At 53.2% G+C, this 17977-nt stretch overlaps 1 protein-coding gene and 1 non-coding gene across 2 annotated transcripts; both read left to right on the top strand.

The window, feature by feature from the left end:
* Positions 1–336: 336 nt before the first annotated feature.
* On the top strand, positions 337–16902 carry Bpifb1 (BPI fold containing family B member 1). The gene is made up of 15 exons (XM_070007791.1): positions 337–451; positions 789–930; positions 1413–1520; positions 2389–2538; positions 2932–3013; positions 4864–4927; positions 6906–6991; positions 7750–7929; positions 8695–8748; positions 9331–9489; positions 10547–10614; positions 11615–11660; positions 12528–12591; positions 14256–14332; positions 16857–16902. The coding sequence occupies exons 1-15, from the start codon at positions 337–339 to the stop codon at positions 16887–16889; spliced, it is 1428 nt and encodes a 475-aa protein (XP_069863892.1). The 3' UTR covers positions 16890–16902.
* LOC138817385 (small nucleolar RNA SNORA33) lies at positions 15716–15947 on the top strand. The gene has a single exon (XR_011368842.1). It is a non-coding gene; the product is annotated as a small nucleolar RNA SNORA33 (small nucleolar RNA).
* Positions 16903–17977: the final 1075 nt, after the last annotated feature.

Raw genomic sequence — 17977 nt, forward strand, 5'->3', positions numbered from 1 at the left:
TTGCATGCCTGAGGCCCTGGGTTCAAGTCTAGTGCAGAGGTATACGTGAAAGGCACCATGCTAAATGCTTTCTAGATTCCAACTCCCTGTCACCATCCGTCTATGACATGATAGTAATTACTCTTTCCAACAGTCAGAGAACATAGAGGCATAGAGAGGCTAAGCTTGGGGTCTGGGACCACAGCACCAGGTCCTGCCCCCGGGCCCTGCATGATGCCATGCCCAGGCAGCAGGCATGGTAGGCCTGCCCTGAGTCTCCACGCCCCGCTAGCCAAACCCTCTGTGTTCTCTCTAGGCTCTGCCACTGGCCATCAGCTGCTCACCAGCACCCAGAAGATGACCAGCCTTTGGGTCTTCACCTGCCTCAGTGCCTTTCTGGGGGCCAAATTGGTCCCAGTCACCTCTGCCCCCCCTGCGGTGCTCACCCTGGGCCCAGAAGTCATCAATGAAAGTAAGCCTGGGCCCCAGGTATCACCACCATCACGCATCCCTCAGAGAGACGGGGACACGCTGATGCTGGGGGACTTGGGTGGGACATGAGGAGACAACCTCAGAGCCCACAATGCCACAACCCCTTCTAAATTCCCTAAGCCCCCAAACTCTCCCTGGGGTCTGTGGCCTGCGACATTGCCCTCCACACACACACACACACACACATACACACACACACACACACACACACACACACACACACACACACACACACACACACACACACACACACACACACACACCAGGCCATCCTCCCTACCTTCCCCTTGGCCCCTAATTCCTGGATCTGCATCCAGTGCTGACTGAGCAACTGAAGGACCAGGGTGCCACGACCATCCTCCATAAGCTGCCCCTGCTGAGCGCCATGAGGCAGGAGCCCAGCGGGGGCATTCCCCTGCTGGGCAGCCTGGTCAGCTCCGTCCTGAAGCACATCATCTGGTGAGTAGCGTGGACTCAGGCCTTCGCCATGTGACCACCCCTCTGCCCAGGCCCAGTGCGTGTGATTGGTGGTCAGTCAGCAAGCACACACCAGTCACTGATCACCATGAAGAACAGATGGACCAAGCCCCTCCCCTGAGAAGCTCAGATGATGACCACAGACACCAGAGCCCTAGGAGGGAAGCCACAGAGGAAGGTGGCCTGGGCTCAGCCAAACAGAGAGGAAGAAAACGTACTCCACGCAGAGAGGCCCACCTGGGAGAGGGAGGGCCTTAAGAGTCAGCCCAGGTGCTCAGTTTACCCCCATAAAAGCCAAGGAACCAACATAGTTTGTCAGCTGGGGGTGGAGGGGAGGGACGGGGCAGGGCCACGCTCAAAGGGGGTCAATGGCCAGCAGGCCCCTAAGGAGGGGGACAGGAAGGACAGAGTGAGAACCGGCTGAGCCTGGTGTCTGATTCTCATCTTCCCCGAATCCCACCCAGGCTGAGGGTGACCTCTGCGAGCATCCTCCAGCTGCAAGTGCAGCCCACTGTCCAAGACCAGGAACTGGTGGTCAGGATCCCCCTGGACATGGTGGCAGGATTCAACACGTAAGTCCTCCCAGTCAGGCACAGAGGGTCTGGCAGCACATCCACTCACTCCCTTCCCTCCATATACGTATCTGGGGGTGGTGGTGGGGTTCCTAAGCAGAGAGATGAGCAAGTGTAAAGGCCCTGGGGCAGGGGTACACTTGCCAAGCTTAAAGAATGACAAAAAAGTAGGGAGGAGATAGAGTGATAGGAGAGGAAGTCAGCAAGCTAAGGCCTTGCAGGCCGGGTGAGGAGTTGGCCTTTACAAAGTCAGGTGTGAGTCTGAGTGGGAGGAGAGCAGGATGTGGATCAGCCTTTTCAAAGCATCCTATTAGCTGCTGCAGGGAAACCAACTAGACAGGAGCAATGGTGGAGGCAGGGAGGCCATCAAGCCTTTAAGGTTGAAGATGTGCAGCTTGGGAAAGATGATGGCCTAGATACGAGGGTGTGAGGGTTTGAAGAAAAGTGACTAGAGTCTAGATGTATTTTGGAAGCAGATAGGGATCACTAGAGTGTGTGTGTGTACGTGTGTGTAAGAGAGACAGACAGACAGACAGACAGACAGAGACAGACAGACAGAGAGACAAAGAGAGACAGACAGAGAGAGGGAGAAGAGAATCAAGGATAGTTTTAAGGCTTGTGCCTGCACCTATCCAGAAAAACCAGCAAGCCAGGCCATGAGAACCCCAAGTTTGGAGACTTGGGGGAGGCAGTGGGGTCAAGTTCAGAAGCTGTCAGTGTATGGAAAGGAGTCAAATGGGGAGAGGAAGCCACGGTGGCGCTGAGGGGAGGCAGGGTGGAGTCTGTGAGGCGGGGAGGAGCAGGAGGACGCGTGCCCCGCGGGTTGGCTCCGACCTGGGCGTGACGATGCCCTTGCCGCCGCCCGCAGGCCGCTGGTGAAGACCATCGTGGAGTTCCACATGGAGACCGAGGCCCAAGCCTTCATCGGGGTGCAGAGCAGCCCTGACGGCCCCCACCGCCTGGTCCTCAGAGACTGCCTCAGCAGTCAGAGCAGCCTGCGCATCAGCCTGCTGAACAAGTGAGTCCGGCCACGCCCTCCTCCGGCCTTTGCCCTCGCGGGTGCAAACGACCCTCAGGAGGTCCTGGGCAGGCAGGTGGCGGGGACCAAGGTAAAAACAAAGACTCCAAAAGCAAATGGACTCTTTACCTGACTTATGTAACTGTCACCCCTTTGTACATCGCCTTCATAATAACAGCAGATTTAAATTTTAAAAACCAAAGGCTTTAGAGTTCAGCAAACACAGTCTCTTCACCCAGCCCCTGCTCCCCAGAACCCCAACACTGTGTATCTATCCCTTGTTTGCGGTCTAACAGCTTGTGTGACCTGGTTAAGTTCTTTCCACCTCCACAAAGCCGGTATAGGGTGATCTTCTCTGACGCTGCCTGTCTCCCCCATTCTCCTCTCCTACAGGCTGTCCTTCCTGGTCAACTCCTTAGCAGACAAGGTCATAAACCTCCTGGTACCAGCCCTGCCCCAGATGGTGAAAGAGGAGGTGAGTGGAATCCAGCCTCTGGCCTGTGGAGTATGCGCCCCCTGCTGGGTGGCAATGAAACTACAAGCAGATGCTAAAGGATGGGATGGGATTTGGGGGCTAATTCCTGCCACCTAGACAAGAGCCACGGATTGCACCGTTGATTTCAAGGCGATGAAACTGCCAAAAGCCAGCAGGAAGGTCTGGGTCAGTGATGTCCTGATAAATTCTCAACGATGGTCTCTGCAGGGGCTGAGAGGGAGGAAGGCCACCATGGTGCGGGCACACCAACAGATATAATAGTAAAATACAGCAAAATAATGTTAGCGATGAGTGTTCAATGTCTACTAAATTCATCTATACTATGAGCTCTTTCAAATGTAAACTTATCTATAAATCATACTATAAACTTAATTTCTAGTAACATCTAGGTTTAGCAGCCAGCTCAGAAATTCCTTTAAAAATGTTCGTTTTTTTAAAAACAATTTATCCCTACAAACGGGCTCAACAAACTAGCATCAGCAAGCCACTGTCTTTCTCCAATCTGGGTGTGGGTTCTAGGCCCGCCAACTCCCCAAGTCCTACTGCAGTTATTTTTTAAAGGGCAAGCTCTTTATAGTTTGTGTTCAGCGGGAGGATGGAGGCCACACATTCCACCGTCATCATGGTTTGGTCATGGATCTCTGGACTGGGTTTGTGGTCACAGGAATATTTTGTTTGGCAGGAAGGGAACCGCAGGGCACAGTGTAAGGGTGGAGCTGGCATCTGGCAGGAACTCGATTAGAAAATGCAGATGTTCTTTTCTGTGGAAAGCATTGGGTCAACCCTGAGACCCCTCAGAATACGTTGACCATTCTGTCTGGTGGATGGAAAGGGGCTGGTGGGACCTGGGTGTCTGGGGGGGGGCAGCTCCTGTGGGAGTCAGGTTAGAGATAAAGAATGGAGAGTTGTGGGAGGGGGAGGAGGGAGTAGGTGGTCTCCCAGCAATGCATGCTGGGAGTCCCTGATCCTCCGCCTCCCTGGGTTCTGGGTTGGGAAGGCAGGTAGGAGCAGGGACTGTTTACTTGCAGAAAAAGTTCCTTGGAAATGCATCATGGTGGCTAAGGAGCATCATGGTCCCCTGGAGATCCTCCCACTAAAGCCCAATGACCTCAACAATCTGGGCACTGGGCCCTGGACCAGCAGACTGCCTTGGAGGAGAGAATGAGGCTTTTTCAGAGGGACCCTGAAAAAGCAAGGCAAATGTTCACTCTCTTCCTCCTCAGAGTGGGTGAGGCCACGGTTTCTCTGCCAGGCACTGCTAACGTGGTATGGGGTGTTTAACAGCACCCCTGCCCTCTCTCTACTAGGCTCCACCTCCCCCCCACTTTGTTACAACTAAAAATGTCCCCAAACATTTCTCCCCTGCTGAGATGCAGCAGCAATCCTGGGGAGAGGAAGTGCAAGGGACCAGGAGGCGGGAGGAATCCTGGGGCTAGACTCTCACCCAGGACACAAACAGCCCGTCCAGAGCCTGGGGGAGGAGTCTGGCTGCTTACCTCCTGTTCCAGCAGACTCATGGCATGAAGAGGTGGGGTCTCCGCTTCCTATATGGAAAACATGGGCTCTGTGAGCAAGACAAGGGGCTTGATGGCCAGGGCAGCTGGCAGGCCAGGCACACCTAGGCATAGGGCAAGGAACAAACTCTTGCATAAGGTCCTCGGCGGCACTAGGAGCTGTGGTGCTGGCTGGGGGGAGGGGAGGTTAGGTGGAAAGTGAACATACTCATGGAGGGACACCTGGCCGGCCCTGGGCAGAGGTGGCCAGGCATAGGTTGGTGTGAAGCTGGGGCTGACATATCACTCATGGAGCCCTGGGTTTGTGCATTGCAGCTGTGCCCTGTGATCCAGACAGCATTCGATGACATGTATGCAGACTTCCTGAAGCTGGTGAAGGGTAAGTGCACTGCCCCACCCCCACCCCAGCGCACACCCTTACCCCTTTTCCTTAACTGCAGTATCTGGCCTCCAGGCCCTGCCTCCAGCTGGAGGCCCCCACTCAAGCCCAAGCAACTAACTCGGCAGCAGGTGCATGAGCATGGGCTGATCCCTTCCCAGAACAGGACAGCCGCCATGACTGTGGCTTCATGCAAGGTTTTAGATGAGGCCAGCAGCTCTGTTGCTACATTGCTCTGTTAAGAAGGTCACCTCCTAGTCTCAGTTTCCTCAATTGTAAAAGGGGGTTTATACATTCTAACCCAAAGGGTTGTTAAAGAGGATTAAAAGTTTAGGGGAAAGTTCCAGACACATAACAGGTATCCTGCCAGGCTGAAGAGGCAGGCTGGATGGATGGATGAGTGGGTGGATGGATGGATGGGTGGGTGGATGGATGGATGGGTGGGTGGATGGATGGATGGATGGATGGATGGATGGATGGATGGATGGATGGATGGGTGGGTGGGTGGGTGGGTGGGTGGATGGATGAATGGATGGATAGATGGGTGGATGACCTGGGGGGCAATCTCTGTGCACTATGAGAGAAGAGAGGAAAGGACAGAGATGGGACCTATGTCCAGGAAGGAAGTCACCAGAGACAGGAGGACACCAGCTTCTGCTCCTACCTGGTCAATCATCCATGCCTGGTGCCTTTAGCATGGGAACAGACGGGGAAGGAGAAAATTCTACCATTTGCTGATTGAGGCACTGAAGAGGCCACTCAGAGGGCAGTCAGAGAGTGGAAGAGGAAGGTGGATGAACGATCCCCAAGCCCCAGAGTGGGTGCAGAGGCCGAGGTCTTGGGCTGAGGCAATATGGCCTCTATCTCACTGACTCCTCCGTCCATGTGTCGTGGTCACTGTCCAGCCTCACATACACAAGGCAGCTGGGGCTCAGAACAGTGAAGTCTGCTGTCTGAACTCATAGAGGAAATTCATGGTTGAGAAGGTGGGAAATAATTTCTTCCAGTTCAAGGGGCTGTGATTCCAATTTGGCCATTGCTAGCAAGGGTGCTAGGCCTGGGCCAGGACTGGCGATTACACCCGTGTTCAGCTAAGAAATCTGGGGCTGAGGGCAGAGCTCATTTGTCCCACATACATAAGCATCTAACACAGAAAGAAAACAGAGAAGCACGCTCTGGTGGCTCACGCCTGTAATCCTAGATACTCAAGAGGCTGAGAGCTGAGAATCTCCATTCAAAGCCAGCCTGGGCAGGAATGTCTGTGAGACTCTTACCTCCAACAAACCACTCAGAAAACCGAAAGAGGCGCTGTGGCTCAAGAGGTAGAGCACTGGCCTTGAGCTGAAGAGCTGAGGGACAGTGCCCAGGCCCAGAGTTCAAGCCCCACAACCAACAAAAAAAAAAAAAAAGAAAGAAAGAAAGAAAATGAAAACAAAGAGAGAAAGAGAGGCAGGTGGAGGGAGGGAAAGAATTGCATTTGGAGGCAGGACGAGACCAGCCAATGTCACTGGGACTCTAACCTGTGCCAAGTTCTATTAGCTCTGTTCCCAGAGACAGGGTCAGGGTTAAACCAGCCCACCCTGCTCATCCATTGACAGGCAGATGGGGGGCCATCGCCACCTGGTGGCCAAGTGGGGAATTGCCAGGCCAACACAGGTGGTGCACTAACTGGGTGTTCAAGCCCATGATTGCCTACTTGGGGCAGCAGGTGACAGCTTAGTGGGGGAGAGACAGTAACAAATGACAGTCCAGTTTTGATGTGGGATAGTTCAAATTTCACATTAAGACCTTGGACAGGTCCTTGCTCATGAATAGAGAGTCAGAGTGAAAGGCTTAGTGCCTGGTGCTTGGTACATTCACCACCAGACCAATCACCATCAGCACCAACCTCCCTGCCCCCCAATACCACACCCCCAGCACTAGCTGCCCACCTCATAGACATTTCTCCCCCCACCTCATAGACATTTCTGCCCAACAGCACCCATTTTCCTCAGCCCTGGATTGCTGAGATTTGACCTACTGTCTCCGGCCATCACGGGCAGTAGCATCCAGCTCAACCTGCAGGTGAGTGTCCCAGAGCCTCCAGACAAAGTGGAGGAATGATTGCTTTCCTCCACCCTCCTAGACCCAGACACCGTGCAGAGAACCGTGCCCCTCCCCCCCAAATCAGAGCATACATGGGCTGAGCATACCCCATGCATCTGGAGAGAGAAAAGCCAGCAGGTGCAACCTGAGATTCAAATGGAGTTGTTCTGAATCCCAAGCTAAGCTTCCTGACAATTAATGCAAAAAAGGGGGGAAACAGGTTGTACCACTACACCAAAGTACCTGAGTCTGAATAACATACAAACAACAGATGCTTACCAGTGCATAGAGTTTTCTTGCTGCCCTCCCACCCCCCATGGTAGAATATGGAAGAACAAGAACAGGCAAAAGCAGGACAACAGAGGCCTGAACTCTGTTGAGAGCCTGCTAAGCAAGCCCGCTGACGGCCGGGCCCTGCCTACAGGTGTTTTCTGCTGGTTATTTAGAGTCTAGTGAAATGCCCACCCACGCAGAACAGTGATCCTCTCAACCTCAGCTTCCTAAGTAGGATTATAGGTGTCAGCCACCTAAAACCCACTCCAGCAGTAACTCATTGTTCCTGCTATAACAATCTTCATCGACTCAGCATCAGTGAATTGCCTCTTGAAGGTCCTGACTCTCAACTCATCACAGGAGCTCCTGGGGATACAGTCACACCTCTGTGCTGTGGGTCCCTGCTAGGGAGTTGCTGGGTAAAGGTAATATTTCCCCAGCCACACCCTGCTCTGTCTCCTCAGGCCAAGTTGCTGGACTCAAAGGCCAAGGTGACCAAGTGGTTCAATAACTCTGATACCTCCCTGGCACTGCCCACCCAGCACAGAGCTCCTTTCAGCCTCATCATTAGGGAGGACGTGGTGAGCGATGTAGTGGCTGCCATACTCTTTCCAGAAAAGCTGGTGGTCCTGCTGGACTTCGTGGTAAGCCTTACCAAGGGATGGAGGGTGGAGGCTGGAAAGATGGAGGATGGAGGGATGGAGGCTGCATCCAGGGGGAGTCCAGGAGGAAACCCAAGGCTGCCAGGCCTCTGGCAGAAACTCCCTGCTTTCCTCAATTGACATACCTGCCCCTTATTCCCCCCAAAAGCCCCTGCACCTATATTGCACTGGCAAGCTGAAAACAGCCCTGTGACCTCCAGCTCTGGCCTGGTTCTGTCCTGCAGAACCTACCATTTCCTTATGAAAGAGCCCAGGGAGCCAAGGGCCTCTATCCTAGCTCCAGAGTGAGTGATCCAGGTGGGATGGTGAGCCTCTGCTCGCCACACTGTCACCCCAGGCAGACATCACTAGCCGATCAGTCTCCTTCCTTCAAGCTGGAGGTCATGACAGGGAAAGTCTGGCTGGAAGTTACTGGAGGTGGTAGCGCTTCAGGGGCTAGGTCCTTGAGGATTTGAGCTCTGGCTCAGGGACTGGGATGTGACCAGCGCAGCCACAGTCCTGACTGCAGTCCCTGCTAGATGTTCTCCGGGAACAGAGTAGCTGCAGACCCCCAACCCGTCATCGACAGCAGAAGCCCCCTGTGGGCCCCAGGCCACAAGACTGTCCTAGGAGCTGTTTCACCACCCATGACACATATAGCCTGGACCCTAGAGTCCGTCAGTGCTTCTGGAGTCCTCGTGATGAGGCTGGGAGATGACCCTCCGTGTCCCGCCCAGCTGACCAGCTCTGGCTTCTTCCCGCCCTCAGCTTCCTGAACTGGCCCGTGAGCTGAAGATGAGCATTGAGACCTTCAACAAAACGGTGGGCAAGCGCCCAGCGCTGGGCAGGACATGGGGTGGGCCAGGGGTGGGTGGGGGCTGGTGTGGGTGGGGCAGGGCATGGTGGGCTGTGTGGGCGGGGCATGTGGACAGGGCGGGACAGACAGGGCTGGGCATGGATGGCCAAGGCACACTGGACTGCGCACAAGCTGAGCTATGCACTTAGGGCTGGGGGGGAGGGCAGAGCTGGCACCAGGATGATAACAGACCAGGTCCCTGGCCACTTGGGAATTTCAAGCAGGGGTATTCGAAGGGAACCATCACATGCACAGTGTTTGTTACAAGCATGGTGACAGAGGACAGGAGCTGGAGTGAGCAGGGCTTCCCTGGCACCCCTGGTACAGTGGCCAGAGAGGCACATCTGTGAAGGGGAGGGTACTCCAGACAGAAAGCGGGGAGCGGTGGGAGGCCACGGCTACTCGTGTGTGCGTGTGTGTGTGTGTGTGTGTGTGTGTGTGTGTGTGTGTGTGTGTGTGTGTGTGTGATGTACACAAGGGAAGCTCTTCAGAGAAGAAGCCAGGCTCAGGGCCACAGTGAGCATGCCCAGTCCCTTGTCTTTCTCCAGGCCGCAAGTTTGCTGGGCCCTACCCAGATCATGAAGATCGTTTTGAAGAACAGCCCCCATATCTTTCTGAGCCAAACTGGAGCCAAGATGGCCCAACTGGTCACGCTGGAAGTGTTTGCCAGCGACAAAGACGTCCGGCCCTTCTTCACCCTAGGCATCGTGAGTTCCATGGCCTATGACCTGGGAGCGACCTTGGGGCCTCCTGCGCAGGGGAGAGGGGAGGCCCAGAGAGTCTGGAGCTTTGGGGGCCCAACTTGGACCTGGTGACTTGATTGGTCTGGGGTAGGAGCCTGCACTACAGTATAAGTCAGTTCACTGCCACCAAGAGACCCCAAGGAGCAGGAGAACAAATCCCTCATGGCAGGACCATGCCGTCCCAGAGAAGGGTGGCTGTGAACTGTTGGCCCCAACACAAGGTACCTCCAAGGGGACTAAGCAGGGTACCAAAGCATCCACTACAAAGGGTGAAAATTGACTGGAGATGAGGCAGGACACTCAGAGGGCACCAAGTAAGCTATCCAGGATTCCCCACAGAGTCTGGGCAGGATCTGGTGGTGAGTAGGAGGCTCAGGTAGCTACTGCCTTACAGCTGGCTCTCTGTGTACAGCTGTGCAGGTTGCCCGCTGCACATTTCCACGGCATACCTTTCTCAGTCAGGTGCAATGGAGCCCCCTTGGAAGGCCTCTTCCTTGGTCTCCTTCCATAAAGGCTAGGCTGTTTCTAGCCATCAGGGAAAGGACTGTCAGGGAGGCCCCTCCATGGCCAGTGGGAGGCACTGTGGTACAAGTTGTCCCCAGGATCTGGAGCCTGGCGCACACTGCCCAGAAGTCAGGTTGATGCATGGATTCATGGGGCACCTGGCTTAGCTTTTGGACTTCCTGTAACACCCACCATGGCTTCTGTCCAGCAGAGGCCTGCCAGGCCTGCCCTCCTTCCTCCCCAGACAGTAGGGCGATGACAGGACCCGCAGTTGTGCTGTGAACACTAGCTGCACCGGCCCCTCAGCATGTCATCTGTTTCAATCGAGTAGGCGTAGGATCCACTTACGAAAGGCTGAAAGTGAAGCCCAGAAAGGACAAAACTGTCCCCAAGATCACAGAACTAGTAGATGAGGTCACACCAGGTGCCCCTGGCCCCCGAATCTCTTTGCACAACCCTCACCCCACATCCAATGCCTTCTCTCCAAAGAAATGGAACCCAGCTTCTCTTGTTGCAGGAAGCCAGTTCAGAAGCTCAGTTTTATGCTGAAGATGACCGACTTATACTCAACTTTAATGACCTCAGGTAACATGTGAATCACTGTACAAGTCTCCAAGCAATAGAATGCTGGCCTGGGAGTATGGGTTTTGGTAAACACCTAGTAAGTGGACATCAGGTAAGGGTTGATCCAGGATGGGCAGAAGGCTGCCTTGCCTGGACTGTCCCACCAGTAAGGAATGCAAGAGACAGGGAAGGAGAGTGAAGGGGCGGGGCCTATGGCAGTCTCAGGGCAGGCCAACCCAGCCACAGGAAAGGCCTACTTCCCACCATTGCTAGGGCTCTGGGCAGCCCATTCTAGATACTTCCAAGACAGCAGCAACCCCAGACACCAGACCCAGAGATGCCAGCACAGAAGTGCTGTCTGTAGTTAAGATATAAATTACTTGTAAACCGAAAAATCAGACTGACTGTCCTGGGCTAATATTCCTACAAAAAAAAAAATTGATCTGTGCATCAAAGCTTTCCCCTTCCTACCCCCCTTAGAAGGGGTCTGGCTCAGACAGATGTGATGGCTCTATATAATCTCAGCTACACAGGAGCAGACACCAGGAGGATCAAAGTTGAAGGCTAGCCTGGTCAAAAAAAAAAAAAAAAAAAAAAAAGTTAAGAGCCATCTCCATAAACAAACCAGGCACTGGTAGCTCGCAGCTGGAATCCCAACTACATGGGAGGCGTAGGTAGGAAGATTGCAGCCCCAGGCTATTTCATGCAAAAAGGCAGGACTCTACACAAAGAATAACTAAAGCAAAAAGTGCTGGGAATGGGCTTAAGAGATAAAGTGTAAACTCCTGAGTGCAAACGCTAGTATTGCTCAAAGGATCCAGGGACTTGACTCGCTAGCTCACCTGTCATTGCTCCCAGGGAAGACTTGTCTGTTCTTTAAGCCACTATCCCAACTTGAAGGTAAGCGTGGGGAGGCAAGGGCATGGGCTTGTGCTGAGGCTGGCATACAGTAGGTGCTCGACAGTGGTCAGATAAAGGACCGGACTCCAAGTGGCCATTCTCATGGCATCTTCTGTTACAGTTGCAATCGGATACACCTGATGATCTCTGATATCAATTTGTTCAATGTAAGTGTTAACAAACACGGGGAGGGGGGCGCAGCTGGCATGGCCCCTTCGGCATAGAGCTACAGGCCAAGATCTGCTTCCATCCCACGAAGTCCAGCCTCCTATAAAAAGGCAAAGGCAGACCGGACACTAGTGGCTCATGCCTGTAATCCTAGCTACTCAGGAGGCTGAGATCGATCTGAGGATTGAGGTTCAAAGCCAGCCCAGGCTGAAACGTCCCCATAAGACTCTTATCTCCTCCAATTAACCACCAGAAAACTGGAAGTAGAGCTGTGACTCAAAGTGGCAAAGTAATAGCCTTGAGCAAAAGAGCTCAGGGACAGTGCATAGGCCCTGAGCACAAGCCCCAGGACCGGCATAAAAATAATAATAACAATAATAGTAATAATAACAATAATAAAAAGGCAAAGGCTCCATTCACCATGCATTTGCTCATGTGAGGCTTCCTCTGTGAGCCTGAATAGCCAGCCTCAACCCCTGATCCTCAGTTTCTCCAGCCCCCAGACTGAACTAGCTATTGCCTCCAGCCCGAGTGCCATCTTCAGCCAGGTTTTCTTTGGTCTTTCTGGGGTTTGGTAAATGCATAGGAAAACAAGATGGTTTCCAAAACTAGGACCCCCGGCTTCTACTGGGTATGAGCAACTCAGGGGTGGGGGGTACAGGGCAGATCCCCTCTGGGCAGGCACACCAGAGGGCTGGAACAGAGGGCAGCCCCTTAGAGTGGGGTGACCTGCAGGGTACCCCCCCCAGGGCACCTGAGTCCCTGCCTCTCCCCAGGTGTCTGGTCCCCAGGACCCCTGGTAGCTCTGGGCCATGATGGCTGGATGGCCCTGGAACTCAGATAGACAATGATCTTCTTCCACACAGACGGACGTCCTGAAGAGTGTCCTCACCAAGGTGCTCAGCGCTACGCTGCTGTCCAATGAGAATGGTGGGTACCAGTGTCCCTCCCCCTGGGCTGCCTCTTCTGCCTGCAGCTCATCATTCTTTCCTCCCCTCCCCCCCACCCCCACCCCCCCGGGAGCATCACCATCAGGAAGTGGCCTCCCCACGCAGCTCCACACTTATAGCATGTAGGGCAGCAGGGGCCCCAGCCAAGCAGGGCCAGGTGCAAACAGACCCTAGAAGAGCCTCAGGCAGACTGGTTCACAGCCCCAGCCCCTCTTGCCTGGCCTTGGACAAGCCTCCCTCTCCTCCTGAGCCTCAGTTTCTCCATCTGGGATGTGGAGAATTAAGTCCTTCAGACATGTGACAGGCTACGTGTGCAAGGGGGAGGGAAGGGGGGAATCTATGCCAGCAGCACTTTTTTTGTCAGTTGTGGGGCTTGAACTCAGGACCTGGGCACTGTCCCTGAGCTCTTTTGCTCAAGACTAGCATCCTACCACTTTGAGCCACAGTTCTACTTCCAGATTTTGAGTGGTTAATTGGAGATAAGAGTCTCATGGAGTCTCATGGAGCTTTTTCTGCCCAGGCTGGTTTCAAACCACCATCCTCGGGGGCTGGGAAGTTGGCTCAGTGGTAGAGAGCTTGCCTTGCATGCCTGAGGCCTTGGGTTCGATTCTTCAGCTCCACATAAGTAAAAAGAAAAAAGCCGGAAGTGGCACTGTGGCTCAAGTGGTAGAGCACTAGTCTTGAGCTGAAATGCTGAGAGACAGCGCCCAGGCCCAGAGTTCAGGCCCCATGACCGGACCCCCAAAAAACAAACAAACAAACCACCATCCTCAGACCTCAGCCTCCTGGGTAACTAGGATTATAGGCCTGAGCTACCAGTACCAGCTTTAGCAACACTTTTTTTTTTTTTTTTTTGCGGGGGGGGGGGGGGGGAGGGGGGGGAGGGCGGGGAGGGAGGTCCTGTTGTGGGGCCTGAACTCTGGGCCTGGGCGCTGTCCCTCAGCTCTTCAGCTCAAAACTAGCGCTCTACCACTTGAGCCACAGCGCCACTTCCGGCTTTTTTCTTTTTGCCTATGTGGTGCTGAGGAATCGAACCCAGGGCCTCAGGCATGCAAGGCAAGCGCTCTACCACTGAGTCACCTTCCCAGTCCCTTAGCAGCACTTTTTACAGTCTCATTTTATGAAAGTAGGAAATATCCAAGTTTAGAAATTGGCTGTAGCTGGACCCTGGTGGCTCACGCCTGTAATCCTAATTACTCAGACAGCTGAGATCTGAGGATCATGGTTCAAAGCCAGCCTGGGCAGGAAAGTCCGTGAGACTCTTATCTCCAATAAGCCTCCAGAAAACTGGAAGCGGCTCTGTGAGTCAAGTGGTAGAGCGCTCGCCTTAAGCAAAAGAAACTCAGGGACAGCGCCCAGACCCTGAGTTCAAGGCCCACAATGGACAAAAAGAAAAAGAAACTGGCTATGGATGTTGGGAGCCAGTGAGGATCCTTGAGCAGGAGTGTGAGAGATGTGAGGGTACATTGTGAATTGCCAGAGGCAAGAGGTGGGCAGATGAGGCTGTGGGGGGGCTGGGGCAGAGAACAGACAAGGAGAAGCCAGGGGATGGGGCAAATTCTGTGTGCCAAGTGGCGAGCCTGTGCTCCCGCCCAGCCTCCTCACCCCAGGCCCTCCCATCTCTCACCATATTTGTTATTTCAGGAAAATTAAGACATGGGATCCCAATGCCAATAGTGAAGACCTTGGGATACAACATGGCCTCGTGGTCCGTGTTCCAGGTGAGTTGGGGGGCGTGGGCTTGAACAGTTAGCCTGCCTCCGCTGAAACGTGTGCCCTGAGTTCCAGTCCTTGAGCAAGTTCTAAGTCTCTCCCCTTCTCACCTGCAATGGAGGCTCCATCCCACTGGTCCCCATCATTCATTCACGCTCTTCATTCAGTAAGGCTTTGCTGAAGGCTTGGCTCATGAGCCAAGCACGGCTCCAGGTGCTTGAGACCCCAGAAATGAACAACAGAAGACACTCTTTAGAGCCTAAATTCTAGCAGATATGTAAGCAATGAATGTATAGCATGGAGTAGTTAAGGGCTGACAAGGAAAGTAAAGCAAGCTCAGAAGAGAGACTGATGGTGAAGAACGGTGGTCAGGGAAGGCTTCTATGAAGAGCTGATATCTGGCTGACACCTGAGGTGGCAGGGGAGTAAGCCCTGTGGGTAGCTAGAAGTGTCCAGAAAGGGGCATCAAGTGCAAAGGCCCTGAGGCATGGTTGTTTACTATTCCAAGATCTGAGCCTCAAGGCATATACAGATCTCAGGCTACACTCCCACCTCTCCTACCTTGCCCGCCTGCCTGCCACCCTCTGTGACCAGGTCAGCCTGGGACCACGGAAGCCCCTCTGGATCCTGATTTGCTCAGAACCCCACATTTCTGAGCCCTTTCATCCTGGAGAAAGCCACAGATTGAAATCTACTTTCTGCATCTCTTTCCAGATCAATTTCCAAATCAATTTCCGAATTTTCTCTATTTGTCTGATTTTAGCTAGCAGTACACTAATCTCCTCTCCCTCCACCCCCCCTTTTTTTTCCTTTCTCTCTTTCTTTTTCTTTTGCCAGTCCTAGGGCTTGAACTCAGGGCCTGGGTGCTAGCCTTGAGCATAAAAGCTCTACCACTTGAGCCACAGCTCCACTTTCATGTCTTTGTAGTTAATTGGAAATTAAGTCTCAGGGACTTTCCTGCCCAGGCTGGCTTTGAGCCATGATCCTCAGACCTCAGCCTCCTGAGAAGCTAGGATTACAAGCATGAGCCACCAGTACCCAACTTGATCTCCTTTCTGTAACTTTATAATATCTAGTGTTTGGGAACTGGGGGTGATGAAGGACGGACTATAGCAGTAGCCAGGATGGGCAGGAGAAAAGCTGAGGCAGAATCTGGGTGATGAGAAGACAGGAATTCACTACATAGTTCTTTTCCTTTGCTGAATCTTTTTTTTTTTCCTTCTTATGTCAGTCCTGAAGCTTGAACTCAGGTCCTGGGCACTGAGCTTTTTTGTTCAAGGCTAATGCTCTACCACTTGAGCCACAGCTTCATTTCCAGCTTTTTGGTGGTTATAAAAATCCTGAGGAATCTAACAAATTCCTCCTATTGTACTTAGTTCCAAAAATGAAACCAGCCAGCCAGTGAGTCTGCTTACCTAAACATAAATATATATTATATATATATATGTATGTATGTATGTATGTATATATATATATATATATATATATATATAGAGAGAGAGAGAGAGAGAGAGAGAGAGAGAGAGAGAGAGAGAGATTTAGAAAAAGCTGGCAATAGTAGTGCCATGATATGAGCCTTAAGGACAATCAAAGTCATTAAAGTCCCTGAGAATGGCTACAACAAATTTAAGTATTTGTAAGACATCAGTATTATAAACAGTGTTAAGAATTGAAATGAGCTGGGCGCTGGTGCCTCACTCCTGTAATCCTAGCTACTTTGGAGGCTGAGATCTGAGGATCGTGATTCAAAGCCAGCTGCAGGAAAGTCCATGAAACTCTTATCTCGAATAAACAACTGGAAAACTGGAAGTGGTGCTGTGGCTCAAGTGGTAGAGTGCTAGCCTTGAGCTGAAGAGCTGAAGAACAGCACCCAAGCCCAGAGTTCAAGCCCCACAATCAACAAAGATAAAAGAATTGAAACTTCAAAACAGTAATAAATCACATGTGACCTTTTCATTAAAAAAAAAAAAAAGAAAAGCCCAGAACCTTGTTGAAATATCAGCCCCCTGCTCCCATGGGGGCAGCCAGGAAATCTGTATTTTTATTTATTTATATATTTATTTTTGTCGGTGGTAGGGCTTGAACTCGGCCTGGGTGCTGTCCCTGAGTTCCTCAGCTCAAGGCTAGCACTCTACCACTTGAGCTACAGAGCTACTTCTGGTTTTCTGGTAATTCATTGGAGATAAGAGTCTCACGGACTTTCCTGCCCAGGCTGGCTTTGAACTGTGATCCTCAGATCTCAGTCTCCTGAGTAGCTAGGATCACAGGCATGAGCCACCAGCGCCCGGCTAGGAGATCTGTGTTTTATAAAACTTTTCTAAAACTTCTTGGTGTGGGCTGAGCTTGGGGGCAGCAGGCTTTCTCTCCCGGTCCACTGCAGCAGATGCTTCTGTACCACAGACCAGGCGTCCTGTGTTCCACCCTCCACCCTGCCCCTTCTGAGATTTCTTCCTGAGTGATCACCAGTGGCAGTGGTCACCTTGTAGAGGACAAATGAACATAAAACAAGGCAGGACTCTTCTTCTGTTCCAGGGTGCCCTTGTGCTCACCCCAGCCTTTTTCTAAGATCGTCTCTCGCAGTGAAGACTGAACGGTGGCCACCCAGGGTCGTCTGGGTCCCAGCAGGGAGCGTAGGAGCCAGCTCGGCTGACCATCCCTCCATGTAGTCAATAAACAGTTGTCTGTGGTTCTGCCTTGTTGTCTGAGTGTGGCTTTGTCCCGCAAGGGAGTCGCGCTGCCATTGCAGGCTTGGGGACTGGACTCAGAGCCCTCTGAATCTGTGGTGTTTGGGCACATCAGAGCCAACATGAGCTACCTCTGAGCTGTGTGTGGCTGGGCCAGGTCCCACCCTTGAAGCCTCCCTGTGCCTCAGGCATGAAGGCCACAGCATCAGGACCAGCTGTAGGCGGGGCGCAGGCTCTGAGGCGCACTGTTATCTCTGACCAGCTGGCCTGGGAAGCAGGTGAGCCAGGCCTTGCATTCGAGGCCGTCACCTAAGGCCCATCCTTCAGCATGGCCTCCCCTCCAGGAGCCTCAGTTTCCTTCTCTGTAAAGTGGGCAGTCATAGCTCCACTGAGATGGCTGTCCTGATGAAATGCAGGTCCTCAGCCAGCGTCTGAGTGTCCTCTGTGAGGAGTGCCAGGTCACTTGTCACCTGGCTGTCTTGGGGGTGCTGGCCTTATCACCAAAGGCCCTTCCCACTCAGACAGTGCATTGTCTCCCTCGCCTCCCTGAGGCCAGGAGGTGGGGAGCAGACAATGGGCCCCTGTTCTCAGGACCCAGGCTCCCCCCAGCCCTCATCACCCTCCAACAGAAGGCCCCCTGCAGGAAGAGAAGGGGTGGTCATTTCTGGAAAAGGCCCTACTTATCTTCAGAGCACAAGCAGGTGCGGGAACAGCTGGCAGCCGGCAGAGGAAGGAGGCAGAGTAGGAGCCTCTCCAATCCCCTAGCAGACAGGCCTGGCCAGCGGCCAGGGAGCGCCTGTTCCAAGTGCTTTTCTAGGCACTGCTGACCTGCTAAGCAGCCGCCGAGGCCCGGCCTGTGCAACCCGCCTCCAGACTCCCCTGGCGGTCTGACCACTGGGTTGGAATTCCCCCTCCCCACACATGGCACCCAATTCTTTTTCCGCATCCTATGAACCCAGGATGTGAAGC

The sequence above is a fragment of the Dipodomys merriami genome, unplaced genomic scaffold (genome assembly GCF_024711535.1).
Source record: "Dipodomys merriami isolate MVZ:Mamm:240054 unplaced genomic scaffold, mDipMer1.0.p SCAF_7, whole genome shotgun sequence".
In the NCBI taxonomy this organism is placed as follows: Eukaryota; Metazoa; Chordata; class Mammalia; order Rodentia; family Heteromyidae; genus Dipodomys; species Dipodomys merriami.

What these genes read in the sequence shown, in the direction of transcription:
- Bpifb1 (XM_070007791.1), top strand. Translation starts at nt 337, where the DNA reads ATGACCAGCCTTTGGGTCTTCACCTGCCTCAGTGCCTTTCTGGGGGCC. An exon ending in CCCAGATGGTGAAAGAGGAG is followed by an intron (nt 3,014 to 4,863) that starts GTGAGTGGAATC and finishes TGTGCATTGCAG; the next exon opens with CTGTGCCCTGTGATCCAGAC. An exon ending in TGGTCCTGCTGGACTTCGTG is followed by an intron (nt 7,930 to 8,694) that starts GTAAGCCTTACC and finishes TCCCGCCCTCAG; the next exon opens with CTTCCTGAACTGGCCCGTGA.